This window comes from Euprymna scolopes, chromosome 34, assembly GCF_053919585.1.
Source record: "Euprymna scolopes isolate OS-2025 chromosome 34, ASM5391958v1, whole genome shotgun sequence".
Classification (NCBI taxonomy): domain Eukaryota; kingdom Metazoa; phylum Mollusca; class Cephalopoda; order Sepiida; family Sepiolidae; genus Euprymna; species Euprymna scolopes.
This window is the reverse complement of record NC_136515.1, coordinates 21774369-21799021: the sequence shown is the minus strand read 5'-3', so window position 1 is coordinate 21799021 and position 24653 is coordinate 21774369. Positions and strand designations below refer to the sequence as shown.

The 24653-nt window shown below is 32.4% G+C and overlaps 1 protein-coding gene across 4 annotated transcripts in view; it reads right to left on the bottom strand.

The window, feature by feature from the left end:
- The window catches only part of LOC145259126 (RNA-binding protein 26-like), a 100487-nt gene extending 76809 nt beyond the window's left edge, over window positions 1–23678 (bottom strand). Inside the window, exons 1-2 of one of the 4 annotated variants that reach the window (XM_080116802.1) lie at window positions 23485–23678; window positions 6146–6166 (exon numbers count right to left, since the gene is read on the bottom strand). In XM_080116802.1, coding sequence (XP_079972928.1) covers window positions 6146–6166; window positions 23485–23543 — 80 coding nt within the window. In that variant the 5' untranslated portion in view covers window positions 23544–23678. Of the gene's footprint in view, window positions 1–6145; window positions 6167–11059; window positions 11192–23484 lie in introns of those variants that run through there. The other 3 variants (XM_080116804.1, XM_080116803.1, XM_080116805.1) reach the window with 3 other exon arrangements.
- Between the last annotated feature and the right edge of the window lie 975 nt (window positions 23679–24653).

Below are 24653 nucleotides of genomic sequence, written 5' to 3'. Positions count from 1 at the left end.
ACCAATATGTTTACTTGCGGACTGCTATCCTCATCCTCATAATTGTTGTTTTAACACATTTTGGCCAACTATGCCTCTGGCCTTCTTCGGGGCCCATGGCGTAGTGGATAGAAATGGTTCCAGGCAGGCATTGTCTGAAGATAGCAGTTTCAATCTTACCCAAAGCAGGCCAGATGATTAGTTGGCCAAAATTTGGTGAGACAACAACTATGAAAGGCAGTAATTACTGAGGATACAGTTAAGACTCAGCATTCCTATCACATTGCGGTTAACCACCTGAAGAGGGCTAGAGGAATAGTTGGCCGAAATGTTGTGAAACAATAACTATGAGGATAAGGATAATAGTCCATAAATAAATATACAAATTATTTAAAGAATTCTAAACAATATGGTTTTAAAAGTATTTTTGCTTTTTTTTGGGGGGGGGGATATTTGCCACTTAGATTGAGGGTAGTAGTCTTTTTTAGCATGAAGTTAAAAGTTAAGCCATTAGTTGGCTACCATTTCGGTTTGCAGGTTTCAATAAAATGATAAAAATAAAATTCTGAAAAGTCTTAGTTCAATTATATTAACAGCATGAGATTAAAAAGAATCGGATTCTACTTTGCTATAAATTGTTTTTATTTTGTTTACAAGTTTACAACTGTTAATTATTCTAAACTGTTAGATGATAGTAAATATTTTGTACCAGTAAGCTAAAAACAAACCCATTTCATTTTGGTAAATAATAATTGGTGCTTCTTTATTATCACACTTCTACATTTTTTTTATTTTTTTACACATTGTAATAATCAATTCAGAATCTCTTCATTTCATTAAAAAAACTTTTGTCTAATTTAAATACTTATTAAAGAATGTTTCCATCATGTTTATTATCGAGAGCAGTGGCATAAAAACAGTTATGTGTGGGCGTTTCATGAACACTACCTGAGGCACCTGAATTAGAGCCTCACCACCATCTGCAGTTTCATATCATATCCAAGCATATTTTGGGATTAGAGAATACTTTAGGTAGTTAATGAGTTTGGGAAATGTAAAAAAAAAAAAAAAAAAAAAAAAAGTAATTAGGAGCTGAGGAAGATGGTTTGATTGTTTTGTTTTATGGCATATCAACCCTTTTCCGGGTTATTTAATGCTGAATCCAGTAATTCCGGGGGGGGGGGGGGGGTGAGTTATACTTGGTCTTCAAATATTTATTCATGATGCTTGATTTGGTCGTTTCGTTTCCTTGTAGAGTTATTTAATGCCAAATCAGTTCATTTTGGTGAACATTTTCATGTTTTAAGTTACTTAGATCTTTAAATATTTATTTATAGTGTTTGGTTTGGTCTTTTTGTAGAGGAAAATTGTTTTGTTTTTTTTTTACTTTGCAGAACATGATTGAATTTTGCAGGGAGGGAGGGGGACAATAACATCAATGTTTGGTTCATTTTAGATCAGAAAGCCACTAGCTTCATACAGCCTGATCTGGTGGCACCAGATGACAAAGATGGATGTGGGGTGAGAGTAAACATCTTACTCAAGAGCATCTGAGGCAGTTCAGTGCAATGTGCAAAAAAAAAAAAAAAATCTTGAGAACCGGACTATTAAAAAAAAAAAAATTATCATGCTGATGTGATTATAAAGAAGCCCCAAATATTTCATTAGATGGTGCAACCTAAGAAAAGGCATGAGAAAATACACACAAAAGCAGATTTAAACTGCGTTTATGTAGAAAGAAATCATCAACAAACAAAAAATGACACTGCAAAATTATACACAAAAGTGCTTTTTTTCTTTTTTAAAGTCGTTTTCCATACAACAGTGACACATGCAAAAGTTATTTACGTTTCGAGTGTAAACGTTTTCTTTAAACTTTAATTCAAGTTCTTTTTAACCAAAAGTTTAAATAAATAAAAAGGCTTTAAAATAACTATAACTTTTAAGTTATTATAAAAAAGAATAAATTTCTTTTAAAAATATCTGGCAGGTATTTAATTTTTTACCCTTCAAATTGATTTTTTAAATTATGTTTCGAAATTTTTAGATTTGGATTATTCGGGCTACAGTTCTTATCTTTAATGTTTTTCTCACAAGGTTTTGGAGAATGTAATGCTTTTTCATGTCTATCTTGTCAAACTTAGAAATTTGTATGGTATTTCAAATAAAATTTTAGTTACATGGTTAACAAATTTGCATATTGTTTTGAAAAAGGACATTTTTTCTTTTTGCTTTGCTAATTCAATGATTTTAATTTTCTATCTTAATATTGCTCTATTTCCTGGACAAATATTTAGCATTTAAGTCCAAATTAGTGTTGGGATGCTTAATCGGAATCGAGAAAAAAGCTTTTGGGGGAAATCAGAAAAATTTGAGCCAAATTTCAGATTCCAAAAATGATTCTTTCGATTCATTTGTATTTTTTGTTTTTCTAAAAGTTAATTTTCTATTTCTGGTACCAAAGACAAAAAATGATAAATGATTGATTTTTAACTGCCAGTAAAATCAAATTTACAGATCCTAACAAATTTCAGTAACAAGTAGATTATTCAGAAATTTTTTTTTTTTTTTTTTAAATTTGAATTTCTTGCCAGTTTACAGTTATTGGATTTGCAATTAACTAGTAGGGATACCCAGCACTGCTCGGGGCAAAAGTGTAAGATATTTCTATTAACACTTCTATCTTTCTCTTTCCCTTCCCAACCCCTTTTTCTTCTGCCCACTACTCCCTACCTGGATAGGTACACACACACAAAAAAAACTTTTATATTATAAATTTATAGAATTAGCATTTTATTTTCAAATCAGTATATAACACTTAAAAACAAACCCAACCCTGTTGACCTACAGAGAATGAATAATTCAATCTAAATTTTAAATATTATTTATCCAGGGCAATGTTGATAAAAAATATACCAACTTTACGGGTGTTTGTTTTGTAGTTTTTGACTTAGCTGGATATAGAAACACACATACACACAGATAACTCTCCTTTATCTATAATATAAATCTCACCTGTCTGTTTAAATGTATGTATGTATGTCTGCCTAAAACTTTCAACAGGGGATGGATTTTTATGAGATCGGTATCATTTTGAAGCTCAACGTCTCGGACGACAAATATTGAAAAATTGTCCAAAAGCATTAATTCTTTCACTCAACTGGTCAGTTTTCTCCAAGGAAAGTCGACTTTTTGCGAGCCAATTTTGCAAGTCATCATATCGGTTAGATTGACTTTGTTTAATTTTAACATTCCGAACTGCCGGTCACACCATGCAGTAGGAATAAGACATCAGGTTTTCTTTCACTTTCTTTTCCACCCTCACGTCACGGGTTCGAGCCTGCCTACCCACTACTTTTTTTTTTTTTCTTAACATGCACCTCAAAATACCCGGGCAACGTCGGGCACCCAGGCTAGTATAATTGATAAATAAATTCGGTTTAATCATTCAAATAACATTATCATAAGGGTGAAGAATGGCACAGATTTTGGTTTCACAATTTGTAATATTTTATTATAATCAAGTTTTGAATGTTATGCTTGGATTCTCAAGCAATAAAAAAGAAAAAAAAACAAAAAATACATAGTTGTCAAATATAAACTAAGTTTTAAGATTCTTTGACATGATCGGTGTACTGTTGAAAAATCAAGTATTCATTAGGCACACGTGAATAATATTGGACTTCTTTGAATAAATTATTTTCAAAATCACTTTCAAAAGCCACAAATAAATGGTCTTTTTTGTGTCTAAATGAATAAATATAAACATTTTTCATTTATCATATCTATGTTACTATCAAAATAGCTTATTTTATTATTTAATCAATAATACAACAGCTTTTGGAAATTATACACACACACACACACACATATATATATATAGCAGAGATCAAATACCCAAACACAGCCACCGATATGCCAAGTTTGCAGCACTAGTTTTAAACAGTTTATAATAAATTAATGTTTGGTGTTATTTCGAAGTTTAGCTTCTTTAATTATTTTTTTATACTTACAGACACTAGTATTTCATGCTTTCGCAATCATCAGTGTAGGAGGTGACAATTCCTATCAGTCAGGAGATTCAAACCCAGCCACAAAGACACCTGCGAGTATACTTTGGGCCACTCCACTAAACAATTGCCACGGGAATGAAGGGAATTAACTTATAAATGCCAAATTCTGGTGTGTAGTAGAAAGTCTAGAGTATTCAAATGAGTATTAGTCGTGAACATTGTATGAATTCTAGTTGACTGCCTTTTAATTTTTATTTCCCAGGCAGTGTTCAATCAAATATTCTTAAAGGGTTGTATAATATATATATATATATATATATATATATACACACACACACACACACGCAATAGCTTTATCAATGTTAAGTGATTTAATAAAAAAGGATAAATTATCAAGTTTTAAAATACCAGGTTCATTAATTTTACAAGCAGGTAATTTAAATAAAAACTAATATCTTAGTTTGCGAGATTGAAAGATATGGACACAGCATAAGCAAGAACACTTCATAGAAAGAGAGGGCAGAAGGCAACTGTTCTCTCTCGTTACCATTTTTTTTATTTTTTTTTTTTTTATTTTTACAAGGGAGTCACCACTTATCAAGGTCCAAAGACAATTCGAGGAGAAGAGCTAAATAAGTGTACGGTGGTCACCAGGACAACAGTGTAGTACTCGTTAGTGGTGGAAACTAAATAATTGGTTTTAAGAACTTATTTACATTGGATTTGAAGACATCAAACAGCACAATCACGTTGCCACATCGGTTCTCGCCAGATCACCGAAGTTAAGTGATGTTGAGCCTGGCCAGTACCAGATGGGTGACCATTTGGGAAAGCTAGGCGCTGTATGTAGCTTGTGGAAAGGCTGGACATGCGGCCAACACCCTCACCCCGAAATAAGAACTCCTTGCTACAAAAGCATCTAAAAAGTTGTAGATGGCCTATGCCTCTCCAGGGGCTCAAGGTTATGGCTGGATTGAAGACTATCATGTTGTAGTCAGTTGGAAAGCAGGCTAGTGAAACATTCCACAGGTGGGAAATTCTAGAAATAAAGCTTTGTTCATTGAATTTGCATTCCGATTTAGGCACAGATAAGGTTGGTTGTTTTACGGCATATCAGCCCTTTTCAGGTTATTTAATGCCGAATCCAAAGATTTTGAAGAAAATGTTTTTCATAGAATATATTTGTTTTCAAGTCTGTTTCTATTTAACCTATAGTTGGGACGCTAACAGGTACTACCACTCCAGGTCAGAGTGGACCTGGGAGCAATGGTAATTAAAGGATGGCTCCCCAAAAGCTCGCAAGCTGAGGCCTCACCACTGGATATAGTTTAAGGTCATATCCAGGACCCACAGATAAGGAGTCGAGGAAATTGTTCATAGTGGTCATAGTTAGAGTATTTTTTGTAAAGGTGTGACGGGGGGGGGGGTAGATTGAAGCTCAGACGAAATTTTAGAATGCAATGGTTGTTTGAATCCTAGCCTTTACTTTATGGAGACTGATTTGATTTTCAACAAATTTGATCTATTTCTAAACTGCAAGTTACAGAAATAAATTGGGGAAAAAAAAAAAAAAAAAAAAAAAAATCCATCACCCAAGCAAATTGATTTTACTTTTCATTTCTTTAAAAGATCAATTTGTATTAAAATTATCAAAATGTTAATGTTTATATGAATTAAAGCAAAAAAAAAAAAAAAAAATTGTCTCGTTTACAAACTCATCAAATGTGTGACAAAAGATTAATTTTAAGTAGAGAACTTTGCCAAACAATAGACAAGTCAACGACTTTACATTAAATGAAAATTGTGTATGTGTCTATGAATGACACCTCGAAATTAGAAAATAATTTTGAAGTTTTTAAATTATCGAAAAGAAATTTTAGTTCATTTCAACTTGTTTTAAGTAGTTTAACACTTATTTAAAATTTAAATAAAATTTTTTTTTAAATTTCATTATCAAAAACTAATATTTCACAATTCTGAAATTAAAATAAAAATGTCACTAATTTTTTTCGACTTTCTTACGATAATCAGTGTTATTTTTCGTGAGTTCACAAAATCCGAGAGTTTTGCTTAAACTGAGAAGTTCGTTAAAATATAACACGTTAATTTGTTAGAGAAGAGAGAGAAAAAAAAAACGATCAAATGTTTATTACCCAACTGCCGACACACACAGCCTACAAAAAGCAATTAAAAACAATTTTATTCAGCAGTCTAAAAATGTTTTACTTCAAATGGGAAGGAAAATATGCTTACTTCAATCTAAGCCAAAATAAAATGGTATAAAAAAAAAAAGTGAACAATCTTAAATAATCTGAGAAGATGACAAAAATGAGTAATAACAAATGAGAAAAATAAAACAACTTCATCTAACGCAAGTCATCTGCCCTATTTCAATGTCATCTTACATGGTTTGGACATGCTGTTCGGCAGCTGGAGAGAAAATTAATTTGCTATGTTCTTTGCTTGGGTGGTCCAAGTGTGTTATAATAGAAAGCCGAGAACCTGGACAATAACCATCAATAAGGACTTGGCTGATCTCTCAAGTCCACAGGTGGTGGTCTTCGACTGTAGAATCGCAATTGAGATGTAGTGCGAACCAGAGAACAAGTATGCCCAACCCGACATAGGTCATTACATCAACAACAACTTCTCTCCCACACAATATTTTGTCATGTAATCCTCCTCATCTCTCTGCCTCAGTGAGATGGGTGTATCAATGGATGGCCGAGTAGCTGGACAGCAACCATCAATGAGAATTTGGTCAAGCTTACAGGTTCACAGGCGGTCAGCATTCAATGATGGAATTGTGATCGGCTAGTCATCTAACGTGACCTTGCTTGGGATTGGTGTGCAGGAGCCGCCACAATTCCGAATTTAATACAAGCCAGGGAAGAAGTCAGTTCCACCCGACTAGGATAAATGCTGTTGCAACAATACAATTTTACAACTTGAAAAAAGAAAAGTGTTCGGCTAATTACCATTACCTTTTCAAGTGGCTATATATATATATATATATATATATATATATATATATATACATACATACATACAAGCTTTGCTACACTGGTATGACAGTTTCAATCTAGAGATTCAGACCTTGTCATGCCAGTGTAGCAAAGCATGCACATTACACACATACACACTGGTGGGGGTGGCTTTGCCTGGTCATAAAATATGCTTAAATATGGTATTTCAATTTGTCCAGATTTCGTATATATATTATAGAGTCGTGATTTCAAAAGTAAAAAAAAAAAAGTATTTGGGCGTGTTATATTATAAATAGGCGTATGGTGGCAGGAAAGAACCAGACAAACAATATAAGTTAAATTTTAAGCGATTGATTGCATAAATATTTATTTTTAAAATAAATCTAAAAAACTCAAAATAAAATGTTCTTCAGTTGAACAACAGTTTGTTCATGCTGTTAATTGTTCATTCAGTATATCAGTCCTTATCGGCGATTGAAGAAATATACAAGGGAGACAACTCAGCATAAACAATTTTTTGATAAAACATGTCAACGTACGTTATTCTTTCTTTGTACCGGTTTGTTTGACAACAATATTGGAAAAACAAGAATCTTTTTTGATGAAAGATTTTCAAGGGAAGCAACTTAACTGTTGTTGATAAATTATCTATATATGCTATTCTTTTATGGTATTGTTTTGTTAATATTGAAGGACAGGAGCTTACTTTTCAGTGAAAAATGTTCAAGGAAGACCACTTAGCATAAATAATTTTTTGATAAAAACATGTCAACGTACGTTATTCTTTGTGCCGATTTGTTTTGACAAAAATATTGGAAAAACAAGAATTTGTTTTTCAATGAAAATTATTCAAGGGAGACAACTTAGAGGCCTTGTCATCTATTTGACGTGGAAATATTATTCAACTCACGTTTGAATGGGACAGTTGTTCAGATGCGTTTCTCGGCTTTGTTGATCCTAAACTTGAAAGATTAATAAATCGAAATGAGATCTTGTTCATAATTATGTAACAGGTGCCATCAGCTAAACGTACCAACGTGACATACATATGAACTGATTAAAAATAGAGATGAATGTACAAAATGTATAACAATTTTTTTTTTCAATTTTGACCCATTTTTGTCTCCTTAAAAACTATTTTAACCAGCTAAAGATCTATAAAAGAACGGTCCATAAAACATCCAATCATTTGAGGCCCCTAGCACTGCTCTGCGACTTTCAGTTTTGGAAGAGACCGAGTTTGAAAATATAGAGAAAAAGATATAGTGAGTTTTATAAATTAGATATAGCTCTACTTACTATTGAGCACTATTATATAAACCCAGTGGATGTTCTACAGAGTTTATCCATGAATACATTCTTAACCTGGACTAATATATATATATCATTCCAGCAGAGGGGGGTATTTTTCATTGTCTCATAGTTGAGGTTTGTGTACCTCTCAGAGACACAGGTCGCGGGACTCTCAGCTAATGGATTGCATAATGTTGGACTTTATTTAATCAGGCTAAGAATTCTCATTTGCCAGTTTGTTATTCAGTAAAAGAAACCTCCAAAGAAAATAAATGTTTTTTTGTTTTAACTAGTCGTAATTTTATTTGAAGGAAAAACCATTCCCTTGCAGCACTGATGATCACGACCTACATGGTAAATGAATACAAATGCACATTGTTATTTACAGAAAAATGCATAAAACGAAAAGCAATTTCTTAAATTCATTAATCTTTACAGTTCTTGTGTGAAATTATTTATTTTATGTCAAATTAATTTTTTTTGTATTTCATGTCATATCAGATTATTGCAAACAATTATATTTGTAAATTAAAAAATTAAAAAAAAAAAAAAATCTATTTTAACTAGAAAATGTTTCTCCAGTTGCATATTTTTGCTAGTCTGGGAGGATATCTTGGTGAACGAACATACTTCACTGACCCCCACCCTCAAAGGTAATACCTGGGAGGATAGTCCCATAAAATAAGGTAATGCATGTGAATATGGTATCATGGCAACAGAACATATACTTCATTACCTCACAATCCCCGCCCCCCCCCCAAAAAAAAACGATGTAATCCTTAAGATGGTCTGAAAAGAGATACATTACACCCTCCCCATAAGAGGATGCAATACCTGAGAAGATTACCCCATCATCTTAAGAAAAGTAATTCCTATAGTAGATTCCAGCAGGAATGTCTTTCATGAGGGACTATTATATAAGCAACACCGGTTCACCATAAGACTTAGTTTGCTCATAAGGCTATGTGACCGGTTTGAATGTAGATAACATATTCTACTAACTGATACTAGTTCAAAGTGAACAAACCTTAACATAAATGTATATACTTGAGCATGCATATTTAGTCGACTTATACCTGCTAAGTTTCAATTTTTTTTTCAATTTTGACCCCTTAGCAGCTACTTTCACTGGTTAAAAACCTACAAAAGACCGGTCCACAAAAAATGCAATCATTTGACCCACCTCACGCCACTCTTAGATGAACTTAAAAAAAAAAAAAAAAAAAAAAAAAAAAAGACAAATGCATATACACAGACACAGGGAGTTTTATACATAAAAGTAATATAAAATTATGCCATTATCTTAGAATCTTATTTATGGTGACAGTGGTAAAGAAAAAAAAATGTACAACAAACATTAATTTCTCTAATAATGCAACGAACAGCAGGAAAAAAAAAAAAAAGAAAAGAAAAAAGTTACTAATGAATTTTTAATTAATGGCGTTAAGAAAAAATTATTTTCTTTTTCTATGGAAAAACAGATGGAGATTTTGTATGCTTGCGTGGTTGGAACCCCCCCCCCCAAAAAAAAAAAACTATGATAGTACATTTTATTGCTATAAGACATTTCTTAGTTATCTAACACTGCCTTTCTTTTTAAAAAGAAAAAAAAAAAGTGGCAAACATAAACCTGCTTAATTATGATATGATAATTAACATATTCAGAAACACTCACCATATTATAGCCATAATGAAATGGGACAGCAATAATTTACTTGAGGCATTGCGTAATATAAAAACAATTTGTTTTTTTTTTATATTAAAACTACCTTGTATAATTTAAATAATTTAAATGTTGAAATTAATACCAGATGTTTGCAAGATGTTTTATTTGTTGACATCAAAAAAAATTTTTTTTTTAATATTTTAGTCAGGAAAATTTTCAATTTGAACTTTTTAATAAAAGGCCACTTGAAACCCTATTTTAAGCCTACCATATTGATGAATGACCATTATTATTTAATATCCGTAGACACACAAATAGCACATGCACTATATTTGAAAGATACCATCTTTTAAATAAAATTAACAACACCAAAAATAGTGAACTAACTTAATGTAACCTAGTAAAAAAAAATTTAAAAAACAGTAATGCTATAAGAGAAATTGTACATTTACAAAGAGAAGGTGTTTAATTTTGTTTACATAAAAATTTTATTAAACTACCCCACCCCACCTATTTTTTTTTTTTTTTTTAAATGAATTCAAGTGCAAGAATGTTTTATTTTTTATTTTTACAGGAAAAAGAATTTTATTTCCTTCCTTCTACTTTATATCATGATATTTTAACTCATAAGTTTTTCAAGCTTTTCTTAACTAGATATATGCAAAATGAATGGCCAATCCCCAAAATGTAAAACTATTTTGACCTCTCCCTTCATTTAATTCACCAAAATTCAGGAAATCAACCAATTTTAATGAAATTTTCAGTATTTATTAAAACTCATTTTTGTTTTTTAAAATCTTACTGAAAATGCATTATTTGTAAACAAAAAACGTCTTTAAAGTTTATATTTCCAAGTACGGAAGAAAAAGCATGAATTTTGTTTCTGAAATTTTTTTTTTTTTTTTTAGATGAAGATCGACAATTTCTATTATTTGTACCACTGTTCTTATCTTGAGCATTGATTTCACAATGTAAACTCAGACCTCCAGGTGTAACTCCATAATTTGTCAGTGAAACTCAAGAATCTAATAAATTCAGATATTTACATTTTGCTTTGTTTATAAAAAAAAAAAAAACTATTTTAATTAAAATGTGGACACCTGTATTACTTCAGTACTCACATTTTCATTCTTTTTACGCCACAATGAAGCCATATCGGTGATTTTTTTTCAACAATCTAAGGTATAGAAGTTCATTAGATATCAATCTTGGGAAAGTGGCCTCAAGAATATATTCAACCACACTAGTCGTTGAATGGTATATATTTTTAGCTGAAAATGAATGACGTCATAAAGAATGAAGGTTGCCAAAAGTAGTGTGACGTCATAACAGATGGATGATAACTTAAGTTTTTTTGGGTTTTTTTAATAATACTTTTCTAATTATCAGGTATCATCAATGTTCAACACAAAATTTATATAGAGAAATATATTAAAATATTTGGAAATTACAAAAGGTTTCCATAAATATTAATCTTTTACATACATGCATTCATCCTAAGGTTAAACTAGCTTCCTCTAAAGGAGAAAGCATCAAGGAAATATTAAATTTATAAGATATGTGGGGTGTGAGTCGGCATTCACCAATTTGCAGTCGAAACCGGTCGATATTAGAGACCATTGTTGCAGGTGCATGGATATCTATAAGTCGAAAGAAGGATTCTATCGAGTCACAATCACATCCATACAAATTTAAAAGGAATAATTTTGGAAAAATAACAATGTTGGAATAAGAATTCTCGATAGCTGCACTAGGATAAAACATTAACATGTTCAAGGAAAAGTAATACAAATTATTTCAACGTCAACGTTTTGCAACAAGTGTTCATTAGACAATCCTTGTTAATGAGTGTCTCAAAGAAAAGGAAAAAGGTTCATGATTATGAATTTTCATGTCGAGAACACGCATGGTTATTTTTGGAGGGAAAATAAAATGGTCATTTAAACATGCGTACATCTACATGTTTAAGTGACGTGCATGTGCGTATGTGTTCATTACGTCTGCAAATAGCAGTTCGAAATAACTTGAGAAGAATTAGTTCTCGTTTGCTATGGTACTTTCCATAATGTGAATTTAGGTGCATGACGCAAAGTCATGTTAGTGTTTTTACATCACACAATGACCGAGTAGAGCACAGTGTTTCTAAGTAGTAAAACTGCATCCTTACTGTTTTGATTTACACATGCAAAAGCTTATATAGTCGAGTTCCAGAATGTTCCAAACTATTTGCTGTAGCGTTAAGTGCAAAGTAGTCCTTTTATAGTTTGTGTGCAGAAAGGCAAATCATGACATTGTAAGTAGTAATGGGACGATTCCAATATCCCCCCCCCCCGATTCCTATACAATTACCGAGTCGGTACTAAATTCTCGATTCTGATGCTTTATAAATATCTAAATATTTAACTACAAAAGTGTTATTTTGTCCAGATTACTGTCAAAACACAAATGTGCATATACTATTTCCAACGCAAAAACACTTGTGAAGGGATAATCTAAAGATTTTAGTCTTACTGGAAGTTTAAATCAACAAATAATTTTATTATTACAAGATGTTTTTTTAAACAAAAAGATAATCAAAGGAATCGGTTTTGGCATCGGAAAACATGCAATTTTTTCTGATTCCAATACCCCAAAAAGCTCTGATTTTTTTGATTCGATTCCACTTAATCATCCCAACACTAACTGTAAGCTTACATTCACTTCACACGCGTGCTGGTTGAAAACGGTGATTGCATTTAGAATGTCTCTTCCAGAGATTTGGTCCGGCCATATAAAGCGGACGCTACAAATTCACAAGCGGTCCCCAGTCACATGTATCAGAGTCAGAAGATAACATTAGGGCTTTGCAGTTCTTGCAGAGAGGTGTCAATGTCCTACACACAGCACCTGGTATTGCCAAATGGTCACCCATCTGGTATTGACCAGGCTCAACATTAACTTCAGTGATCTTAAGAGAACCAGTGTGTCAATGTGATTATGCCATATATTTTATCTTCTATGTATTTACACAAAAGAATGTGTCTAGCTACAAATCAAATTATTAAAGACATACACACAAAGCTGGGCACTTCAGCATGACAGTGACATGAGGCGAATGTATGTATTTTAGTTTCAAGAACGGCCGATAGAGGGCGTGTGTCACCGAACAGGTGTTAACACTAAATTTTGATATATGTCTATATAATCTCGATAAAAAAAAGAAAATATATTCTTAAACCTGTATAAACGTTTCATGTTTTTAAAATTATATTTTGCTACATTAAATCACTCATTGAAAAGAAATATTAATACATTAAAATTATATTTTGATACATTTTTTTTTTATTCAATGTTTCGATATTCATATATTTGTGTTATTGTAAACATTTGTTTATATTTGAGGTTCACATAATGCCCACTAGATGTCATTTCTCTTTCGAAGAACTGAGGTCGATAACTCATCTATGTCGTTAATATGTCAGTCATGCAGAAGTGCCCAAAGCTGATATATTCTTAGTGTTGCTTCAGAAAAATATCTAAAATTAAAAAATTGATTCTTTGGTCAACTGGAGCAGAATTCATCAGGTGGAGGAAGGGTAGGATTATTATTAAATGTAGTAATTAAAAAAAAAAAAAAAAAAAAAAAAAAACTGTAGAGTTATTACACAAGATTTTGAGAAACATTAATTTCCCAGATTTTATTTAATCTTTATGAAGGTTCTCTTTAGACTACTGTATTTCTCCAATATTTGTGAGAATTACAAGAAACTTAGAATTGCCTGGGCACAAAAACTTCAATGTATTTTTTTAAGTAAATGTAAGGTTACAGTATCACATTTGGTAAGTGGTATATATTCATCCAAAAGTGCTAAATACTAGTGATGGGACAATTCCATTATTTTTTCCAATTCTGAACTATAAAGATTGCTATTTTCCCCGATTTTCATAAAAACACGTTAAATATGCAGATATTTTCCTAAACGTCAAAATACACTTGTGGAGAGTGATCTATCAATTTTAGCTTTACTGGTATTTTAAAATCAATAAATGTTTATTATTTTATCATTATTACCAGCAATGGAAGATTTTAGTTTAAATAAAATCAAATAAAAAAAGACAAAAAAGAATCGTTTTGTCATCGGAAATTAGGCACTAATTTTTTTTTGGATTCCGATACCCCCCCCCCCAAAAAAAAATCTTTCAATTTTTTCGATTCCAATTAATCGTCCCAACACTACTAAATACCCTGGATAAAGCAGGTCTATTTAAATACTGTGTTAGTTAAGTGAAATAACTAACCTGTTTTTGAAGGGCCAATAATAAAAGACAATATGGCAGTATATTTGTAACAGTGCAGATGCGCATATGCAGATGCATGGGAAATGATGTCAGCAGTAGGGAAAAATGAAGACTTGTCTTAGAGACAAAGAACGTTTGAGATCTTAGAAACATGATCATATTAGAGGCATGGAGGACATTAGAGATCATGTGAGAGGATACAATCACACGAGGGACATCACAGCAGTAATGAGAGAATGAGGAAATAAATGTCTGTGTCTAAGACTATGATTGTCATGACACTTCATAACTCTATAACCGTACTTTGGAGTAATTGCGCCAACTAGCTAAAACTGCTCTTTTGGCAACCACACATATAAAGAGCACTTTTTTTTTTTTTTAGTTGGCGCAATTACCCCAAAGTATAATATATCTCTGTTCTGATACTACACTTGATCTTTAGTGTTCATTCAGTGAGTGAAGAAATTCTTCTAGACGTATATAACCAATCTAATGTCTAACTGCCATTGTGGGGAGGCAAGTAAAGTTTACAAAAAAAATTTTGTGAACTATTTCAGCACAGCATATATTAATTTCTGATTTTTTTTTTGTTCAAATTTGTTTTGTTTAAATATTTTGGTTAATAAAAAATTTGCAAGCTTGTGTGCATATTTTGTTTATAATTCAACTGGAAATAAAAAAAAAAAAAAAAAAAAAAAAAATCTCGTTCTTAAGTCAAAATGTGTCCTTTTGATCATTTCTGATTCTGGGGTGCCTCAGGCATAATTGATTATATTTTTATGCAACTATTCATATGTTTTTTTTTATGAAGGTATATTACATGTGATCTAAAAGTGCTCAATATCCTAGACAGAACTAGTATTTAAACACTGCATTTCCAAGGAGAAAGAAATTTACTATTTTGTTAAAATGCTGTAGGAAAGAAAAGGTACTCTACGTTGCCTGGGAGCAATAATACAGTATCAGATTTGTTAAGTAATCTCGTGCTCAATACCTTAAATAAAAATGTTTAAATACTGCGTTGCCTAGGGAAAGAAATTCACAATGCTTTAATATAGTGTTGTAGACTAGAGGAAAGTTGGTGTTGCCTGGGAGTAATAATATTCTGTTTAACGTCTATCAGCATATATTGGATGGTTTAAAAAATTGTTTCCAAAATTCAAGTAACTTTTAGTTAAAAACAAATACAGTATTGCATTAGTAAGTGGTGTATGTTAATCTGAAAGTGCTCAATATTCTAGATAGCGAAAATGTGTTTAAATGCTGTATTCTAGAAGTAATAACTCCAATGTGTGTTGCATACATAGACAAAGAACCTAGTGCTAGTTGAAAGTAATAATTGTAATACAGTATCACATCCGATAATGTATGTCAAGCAAAAAGTTCTCAGTACTCTAGAAAGCAAGGGTATTTAAAGGCTACATTGCTTTTTCAGATTTTTCATTAGTGCTTTATCCGACAAGAAACTTGGTGCAATAATACAGTACTATTTTTTGCTAAATGGCATATGTTTATACAAAAGTGCTCAATGCCCTAGATAAAGCAGGTGTTTTTAGCACATTTTCCTGAAGCAAAAACTTCAACGCGTCTTATTAAAATGTAGTATACTAGACAAGAAATTCTGCATTTCTTGGAAGCAATATTAGTAATAATAGTATGTAAATGTTTATCAAAAAGTGCTCAATCTAGATAGAGCAGGTGTATTAGAACATTTTTGTTTTCAATTTTGTTATCAGTTCAAGCTGACCGGATGTCGAACATTCACCCATTTTCTCATATTCCAAGAGAGATCTTTTAAAGATTCTAACCTCCCTTTAAATGCAACTATTTGTATCTCTCTCTTGCACTTGGTTCACTGAGTATATTTGCCAGGTAGTTTTTAAAATGCTTTTTTCATGAGTCCAGTCGCTCCTATAATTATTGAAATGATACAGATCTTCCTAAGATTCCAGTTTCTTTTCATATTGTACATAAGACTTTGGTATTTCTTTTTTTTCCTCCCACTTGTTTAACCCAACATCATTTGGGAACACTAACGTCTACTAAGGTTGCTTCTTTCTTCTTCCTCTTATATCACTATGTGAGGTTTAAGCAACTGAGCTAAGACGACATCGACAAAATTCTGTTGCTTTTTCAAATATTTCAAGTAAATCATGTTCCAACGTCGTATGATGCATGCATAGAACCGAACTCGTCATGAGAGGATGGTTTTTGCTGACCCCCCCCCCTGTAGAAAACTACTGATTTCAGGGTGAAGGAATTAAGGTTTTTGGCCAGTTTTTCGATATTTGTCGGGCGAAGGCTGGAACTTTAAAATGATAGAGTGGAGGATCAGCTTGGTATCTAAATTTAATTTAAAATGATGTCAAATCCCCAAGTCAGACTAGTAAAATTGTAAAAACCAATCTTTTAGGCTAAGTAACTGCTATAAAATATTAGAATGGCATGAAAATAGGGCATTGATTTATGTTAAATTTATATGCAAAACTGATCCCTTATTCTAAATTCTAAAATTTATTTTGAGCTTATGCATCTATGTTACTGCGCTATTTTTTTTCAGAGTATTTTCAAATTAAACTCAATTTTTATGTTTGTTTATAAATTCTCAGATGAAAGTATATAAATAGTTACAAAACACCCTCCCCATATTAAAACTGGCTTTCTAAATGCTATTGCTCTGCAATAACAGATGCATAAGTACCATGTTTTTTTGTTTTTTTTATTCTTTTCCGCCAAATTTTTTTCAGGATGTTAACACATTTTGTCTAAAAAAAAAAAATATAGAACCCTGTTCTGTTTTGTTAGGGAGAAGGGGACAAAAACCTAAAAATACACTTGTCACAATTTTTTTGTCAAAAAAATGAAAAAAAAAAAAAAAATCTTGTCAATTTTCTACTTCATAGGAAAAACAAATATTAACAGAAAATAAGCAATAGACAAACATGAACATTAGGTGACACTTAGGTCGCTTTTTCTTTATTGTTTAAGGTGATATGCAGTAGCTCCAAAATTGTATACTTTTTAAAAGATTATGACGTGCTGAAGTAAAAATCCCAATTTTGGTGATTTTTCAAAGTAGCTAACATAAACAAAAAAAAAAAAGATATGCAAGAATCACAAATGTTACCAAAAGGCAAGCTAGGTTACTCTTCCAGCTACTTGGATCAATTTTTGTTTTTTTAACTTATTTTAAAGTGTTTTTTTTTACTAGTGTAAAGCATGCAGTTAGAACAAAAAACAAAATGGTTTCAGTCGAGCTTCAATAATCGCTCAAAAATAGAATATAAAATTATAAAAATCACAATGTTACTAATCGTGTGAAAACATAATATACTACCAGTGTTTTACTTAATTTTCAATTTTTGAGCAATTATCGATGTTTGACTATAGCTCGAATGAGACCATTTTGTTTTTCATTCTAACTCGACAAGTTTGACAATACCTTTATTTTGAAGTAGAAAAAAAAAAAAAAAAAAAAATACTTGTGTAAAGACGACAGATGGATTTTTTAAAATATGTCATTTTAAACAAAAAAAAAAAAAAAATGCCATGCTGAAAATAACGTAAATTTTATTTTAACTAACAACGCCAACCATTCTAGTTTTTTTTAGGGGTTATTGAGGTAGCTGAAACCAAATCTGCCATTTAAACCGGTCGCGAATTTACCGTTTGCATGGTATTAACCACTGGACCTTGGGGCTATTTTGCACCATTTCACTGCTTCCATTTACGATACGCGCAGTAGCAGTTTCTTACTGAAATGCACGTTCACGCATGTGCACAGTCACATGACATTTCACGAGGTGCATGAATACATGGTGGACATTTTAAATTACAAGAAATATATTTTCTATAAAATAAATAGTAAAAATGTTGTCAGTGTCAGAATAGAAAACGGTCGTTAAAAGAATTCTTTTTTAAAGTAAAAATAGATTTTTTTTTTAGTATTTTCAAATTAAATTGAATTAAAAAAAAAAAAAAAAAAAAAAAAAACCCTTTCCCTCCCACATTAAGAAATTATTTCTAAATAATAAAAAGAGTCTAAGAAACACTTATACAACAAATAAGTCTATCAAAATAAGTCTTTAGTGTTTATCACCACAGCATGAGCGCATGAATAAAAAAAGTTAAAAAGGTAAAAAGGTGTAGCATATTTGTACCCTCAAATAAATCTGGGGATCACTTTTCTATAATAATTTAACGTAAAATGAGCACCCATTTTTTGTTAGGGGTTGGTCAACCAACGTAAATTAGGTAATTGTGGCCTGGTAGACCAACACAAAACCTACCTTAAAAAACTTGTTCTCTAGGGGTTTTTTGGGTGTGCTGAAAACGAATATCGCATTTAAATTTTATGCAAATAAGTAGTTTTCCAGATATTAAACAATGTAATTTTTTATGTTATAAGTAGTGGCTATTTTTGTCGCGCTTGCACGTACAACAATGGCTACCACTTATAACAAAGAATTACATTGCTTAATATCCGGAAAACTATATATTTACGGAAAAATTTAACTGCGATATTCGTTTTCAGCACACCTAAAAACAAGTTTTTTTGGTTTTTTTTGACCATATTTATTATTTAGAAATAATTTCAGTAAATGTTTATTTAAACGCTGACCATTCTAGTTTGCTTTTAGGGATTATCGAGGCCACTGAAAATGAATCTGGCATTTCAACCCGTCACAAATTTACTGTTTGCATGGTATCGATCCCTGGACTCCGGAACTATTTTGCACCATTTCACTGCCTTCATTATAGTGTTTTCTTACATTATGCGCATGCGCGTACTAAAGTGACTCGTCACATCATGGAGGAATCTTTAGCGGACATTTGGAATCAGTTTTTTCAAAAAATAAAAAAATGTGGTTCATATTTTTTGTGTTATGTAGTTTTAATGCTTTTTAATTGATCTAAAAAATTAAGTTTTCATGAGCAGTTTACAAAAACATTGTTTTTTTTTGTTTTGTTTTTTCTCCTTTGGAGGGGGTACTCACTTTTTTTTTTACATTTTCACTCCAAAAAAGGCAGTGTCACTTTGATGTAGGGAGCTACTACCGGGGACGTAAGTTGCAGGGATACTATGTAGGGAGTTGAGCAGTAAGATGTATGTTCACATTACACTTGAACTTCTGCATGTCAGTACAGTTGGGAAAGCAGAATCCCGGAAGGGAGTTCCAAAGTATATCAGTTCTGGGGAAGAAGGCTTTTTTACATCTAGGGATCTGTGTAGGGGTGGGATTTTGCTGCTTGTCAGGGGGTATTTATGTCGAAGAGGTACAAGTGCTTGTAATTCATCAGAGTATTCACCATTAAAATACTTGCAAAACAGGTAGAGGGATGAAACATTTCGTCAATGGAAGGATGAAGCTTAGATGATAATTCAGGACTTATCAGGTTAGCGACTCTTTTGAACCTTGTCCAGGAGTGAGAGACTAGTAGCAGATACACCCGTCCAAATGTAACAACAATACTCCATACATGGGTGAATGGTGGCCTTATAGAGATACAGGATACTTTCAGGCATAAGTAGCTTTCTAGCACGGTAGAGAGAGCCTACCTTTGTCGCAGTGGCCCTGCTGGAGCAATCTCGGCGGCGCATTTTTTTTTTAATAGCACAGCTGGGATGAGATCGGGTCCATATGCTTTTGAGGTCTTAAGATTTTTTATATCATACACCTGAGAAGGGGTGATTTTCAGGTCATCTAGTGTGGCGTCTGTCTACAAAGGAAAGTCAGGGAGGGAGTAGTTTGCTGGGTCCAATGTGGATTTTGAGGCAAACTGACTGTCAATCATGTTAGCCTTCTCGGTTGCCGTGCAAACAACCTCATGATTTTGGGGGAATTGTTACTTGCCCATTATTTACTACACTGTTGTAGATTTTCCAAAAATCTCATGTTCCTAATTTCTGTGCTGCGATGCGGTTTCTGGTGCTTTCTGTATATTCTCTCTTAACCGTTGCCATTTCTCTCTTACAACTACTTCTAGCTTCTACAAACTTCAGTCTGTTTGAACTGAACTTATGACAGTTAAATATGTGGTATCCATGCTGCCTTCGAGCAATTATAGAACTTGTATAGTTTTTAACAGGTGGTTTTGCAGTTTAAATGTTTTTCCATAAGTAACGCACCAAAATTAACTGAACAGAAGAACTGTTTAATATTTCACAAAAATTCTTTTTACATTTTGGGGAGGTGTCTCTGCAAAATTACAATGCGATTTTCGCATTCAACATAGTAGAAAACCTATCAATAGGGACTGCTAAACGATTGTAAAAAAATGGACCGCATGTTTCCGTGACATTTTTTTTTTTTTTTTTTTTTTTTTTTTACAAAGGCATCACCACATTATCAAGGCCCAGAGGCCACTCAAGGATAAGGGTTAAAGAGTGTACAGTAGAAGTTGGTCAATATAGTAATCATTAGTAATGAAAATTTGGTAAATTTAATAACTTATATGGAACGGCTCATCAAGAACTTATTTACTTTAGACTTGAACACAACCATATTGTAGTCAGCCGGAAAGCAGGAAAACGGAAGACAATTCCACAGGCGTGCAGTTCTAAGAAAGAAGCTTTGTTCATGGAATCTATGTTTAGGTTTAGGCACAGATAAAGAGTGGGGGAAATTATTGATAGTGTTTACAGCTAGACGAGTGTTTCTTGTGAAAGTTTGGCGAGGGGGGACCATAGATTGAAGCTCAGTTGAACACTTTCCATGAAAATAACGATACATCAGAGACAAACTCGCAACATCTCTTCTGTGAGATAGAGGTTGTAAGGAGGAGAAAAGGACATCTCCTACGAGGCTACGAAGTCTATTTTGAACTCTATCAAGGCAGGACAAGTCTTTTCTAGCAGCTCCTGCCCAGATGTGGCAACAGTATTCCATCCTTGGACGTACCTGGCTCTTATATAGATAGAGAATAGCATCAGCAGTGAGATATCTACTGGATCGATAGAAAGATCCCACCATTTTTCCAGCGGCCTTGGCAACAGATTTGATATACGTGTTCCATTTAAGATCAGGAGTAATGGTCAAGCCCAGAAGCTTGTCAAAACTTGAGGCCTCCTGAAGACATCAGATTTGTGTTAACTATACGAACTATGGAAAAGCAGAATGTAACGTGTTTATTCAGCTCGAAAACCATACAGTGTTTACCGATGTATTGGAAAATTCAAGATGGCGCCTGACTCTCTTTAACACGGTAAGTTGTGGAAAAGGTGTTATAAGTAAAAAACTAGACAAAATACTATTAAAACCCCGCCGAATATATGTTAACCTATGTCATGGTAACATATATTGAGCGGGTTTTTAATAGTATTTTGTCTAGTTTTTTATTTATAATACCTTTTCCACAACTTACCATGTTAAAGAGAGAGGCGCCATCTTGAATTTTCCAATAAATCGGTAAACATTATGGTTTTCGAGCTGAATAAACACGTTACATTGAATAAAAACACGAAAAATATATTCAGTTTGGTAGAAAAGTAACTTATCTTGCCTTTGATAACATTAATTTGTTTTTTTGACAACTTTTTCGAATCTATGTGTACAGTAATACAAACCCGTAATTTCATTCTAAAATGGCTAAAAAAATATCGAAATTTTCACGAAAATCTGACGATTAGTTGATTTTTGTTAGATTTATTAAATACGGGTAGGTTTTCACGTTCGGAATGTCTACGACATGGGAACGTTATTTTAAAGCGCCAATTATGTAAACACGATTTTCGTCTCGCAATTTCATTATTTTCGTTCGATGAAAAAATTTTTTTTTAATTATTACTGGTTTATTTTGCCCTTCTTTTAAATGGTACAAAAGTTATATTGATAATTTATAATGAAGTTACATCGTGTTACATATAGGGTGGGGTAATTCTCAGAATTTCTGTGGTGAATTTTGGCAGTCCCTACCTATCAAAACTGTTATTTTAAAGAAAGTTGTGGAGGTGGACCTAATGTAAAAAAAATACCAAAAATTCTGAAGAGTAATTGAGTAGAATAACTGCTAGTGTGTTCTTAATTAAAAAAAAAAAAAAAAAAAGTATTGATCTGGTCTGCACATGTCGGACGCTGTTTAGATGTAATTTAAAATATGCGTTCTGAGTTACGTCTCCTATTTCTGCAATCTTCAGTCTAAAACATCTACGAAAAATGCAATTTTCCAATTTTGCGTAAAGTAATTTTAACTATACTCGATGAATTTTCGGAATGTTTGGATATATTACTATTTTCGACATGTCAATTAACTAATCTTTCTTGGCGGACTTGAACAAGAACCCCCCCCCCGCCCCGTATTAGTGTCCAATCAATAATAATCCACTGAAAAATATTGCAAAAACCTAAAGGCCGTTTTTAACATGGGGAGTTTGGTGGCCTTTATTCCGAAAGCCGTTCTCCGGGAGAGCGGGGGGGGGGGTGAGATCTTGTTCAGGTCTGCCTTTTTTTTTCCTTAAAATGACAAATCGATCTGTCGCCTTTCTCTTAATTAGAAAAAAAAAAGTCAATATTTGGGTAAAAAACGCCCTACAAATATTTTTTTTTCGGACAAACTGTCTAGTGTCCATTCGATAATAAACCACTGAAACAAAAATTATATATACAGAAGAGGTAGCACTTCCATAACGTGCGCCATATTTTCAAATTACATTCAATTTTTTTGTTACAATAGTTTTGGTAAATTTTTATGACGTGCTCCAGGCTCCACTGCTCCAGCGTATTATAAACACCCCAACCGCCCATGTTAACAGCTTTCGGAATAACACCCCCTCAAGCTCGACCGCCGTTCTTAAACATGGGGAGGTGTTTATTCCGAAAACCGTTCTTAACATGGGGAGGGGGGGTTATACTACGCTGGGGTAGATCGTAAAAAAAAAAATACTACATTTTTGTTCATTAAATTGTTAGAATAGTTACAAAACACCATTCATGTTAAGAATGGATTTCTAAACATTTCAGCGCGATATGCACAATTACGTACAATTTTATATCGCTTAAAAAAAAATGGCTTAAATATTACCCAATTTTTACGTTTGTCAAGCAATATTGTGCATTTAAATGTAAAAAAAAATCGATTATCTTGAACTTTTCAGCTTTAAGATGTCTGCCAAAATTAGGTTATTATTATGGCACGAGTCCTTTAAATTATTAATTGAACCAAACGATTATAAAACTGAATTAATTTGGTTAAGATAATGCTATTTCGATAGCAGCCATCTTAAAGCTGAAAAGTTCAAGAAAACCAAAATATATATATATATACTTACATAGGCGATAAAGTTTTAGTTAACCAGGTTTTTAAAGCTTCGACATTTTCAATTATCATGTTTGCCAACCTTTGCGGTTCAATTTAAAAACTTTCCGGCTTCTTTTATCCAGGACCAATATTCACTCTTAGACGATTTCAGGGAGTAATTTACTTTTTTTAAAAAATATATATTAAATTATCCTATAAATATATTTTGTAAAAAAATAAAAATAATAAATAAAACCCAAAACCGAGTTTAGTTCGATGCGCTTTCGGGTACAATCTGGGTATTCAAAGAAATACGATCTTTCACTTTTCCCCACGTAACAGCAGGAAACAATCCGCAATCAGCCAATTAAATAACTGAAACGATCCGTGCGTTCATAGTCTCAATGATGATACAGATTTTTTTTTAAATTGTAAAAGTATTTGCAGTATTATAATTGCCGTATGTTCGACATTGTGTGTTCCTAGTTTGTTTTTTTGATTTTCTTTACATAAGATGGACTCCGGAGCTACAGGATACTTGTCACGTGACTCACGAATTCTCGTTTGGACGAGAGTTGACAGAAGAAAAGTCTTTTTTTTTTTTTTTTTTTTTTTTTTTTTTTTAATCAAAATTGTTTTTCAATTCAAAATATATTTTTTTATTAATATTATCATTTTATTTTAGCAAATATTATAAAATTATTTGAATGCTAGCGGGATCTAAAAATGTACGCTATTTTATTTATTTACTTTTTTTTTTTTGCACGCGATCCCTTAATGATGAAAAGAACAACACAATGTATTGCATAATAAGGAGAAATAACGTAGAGAAATTTTCACAGTTATCTTTGTATATTCTTTGGTCTTTTCGTTGTAGTGCACTGTTCTGATACTACATTTCATTTTTTTTCTGTCCTCGATCAGTTTAGGAGAAATCCTTCTAGACTGAGATAATTTTTTTTTTATGTTTGTCTTAATATAGAGTGTGTCCCCCCCCCCACATTAAAAACTGAATTTGTGTCTGTGTTGTGCTGTTGATTGTTTGTGGTTCCTAGTTTTTGACAGAAGCCATTTTGGAACGTCTTTAAATAACCAACGAACCAAACCACACCAGTATCAATTGAGGTAAAAAGTCATTGTTTTAACGAAGGAAGAAAATGAACGAACATCTATATGCTCATAAATAAAAGGTACTTTGTA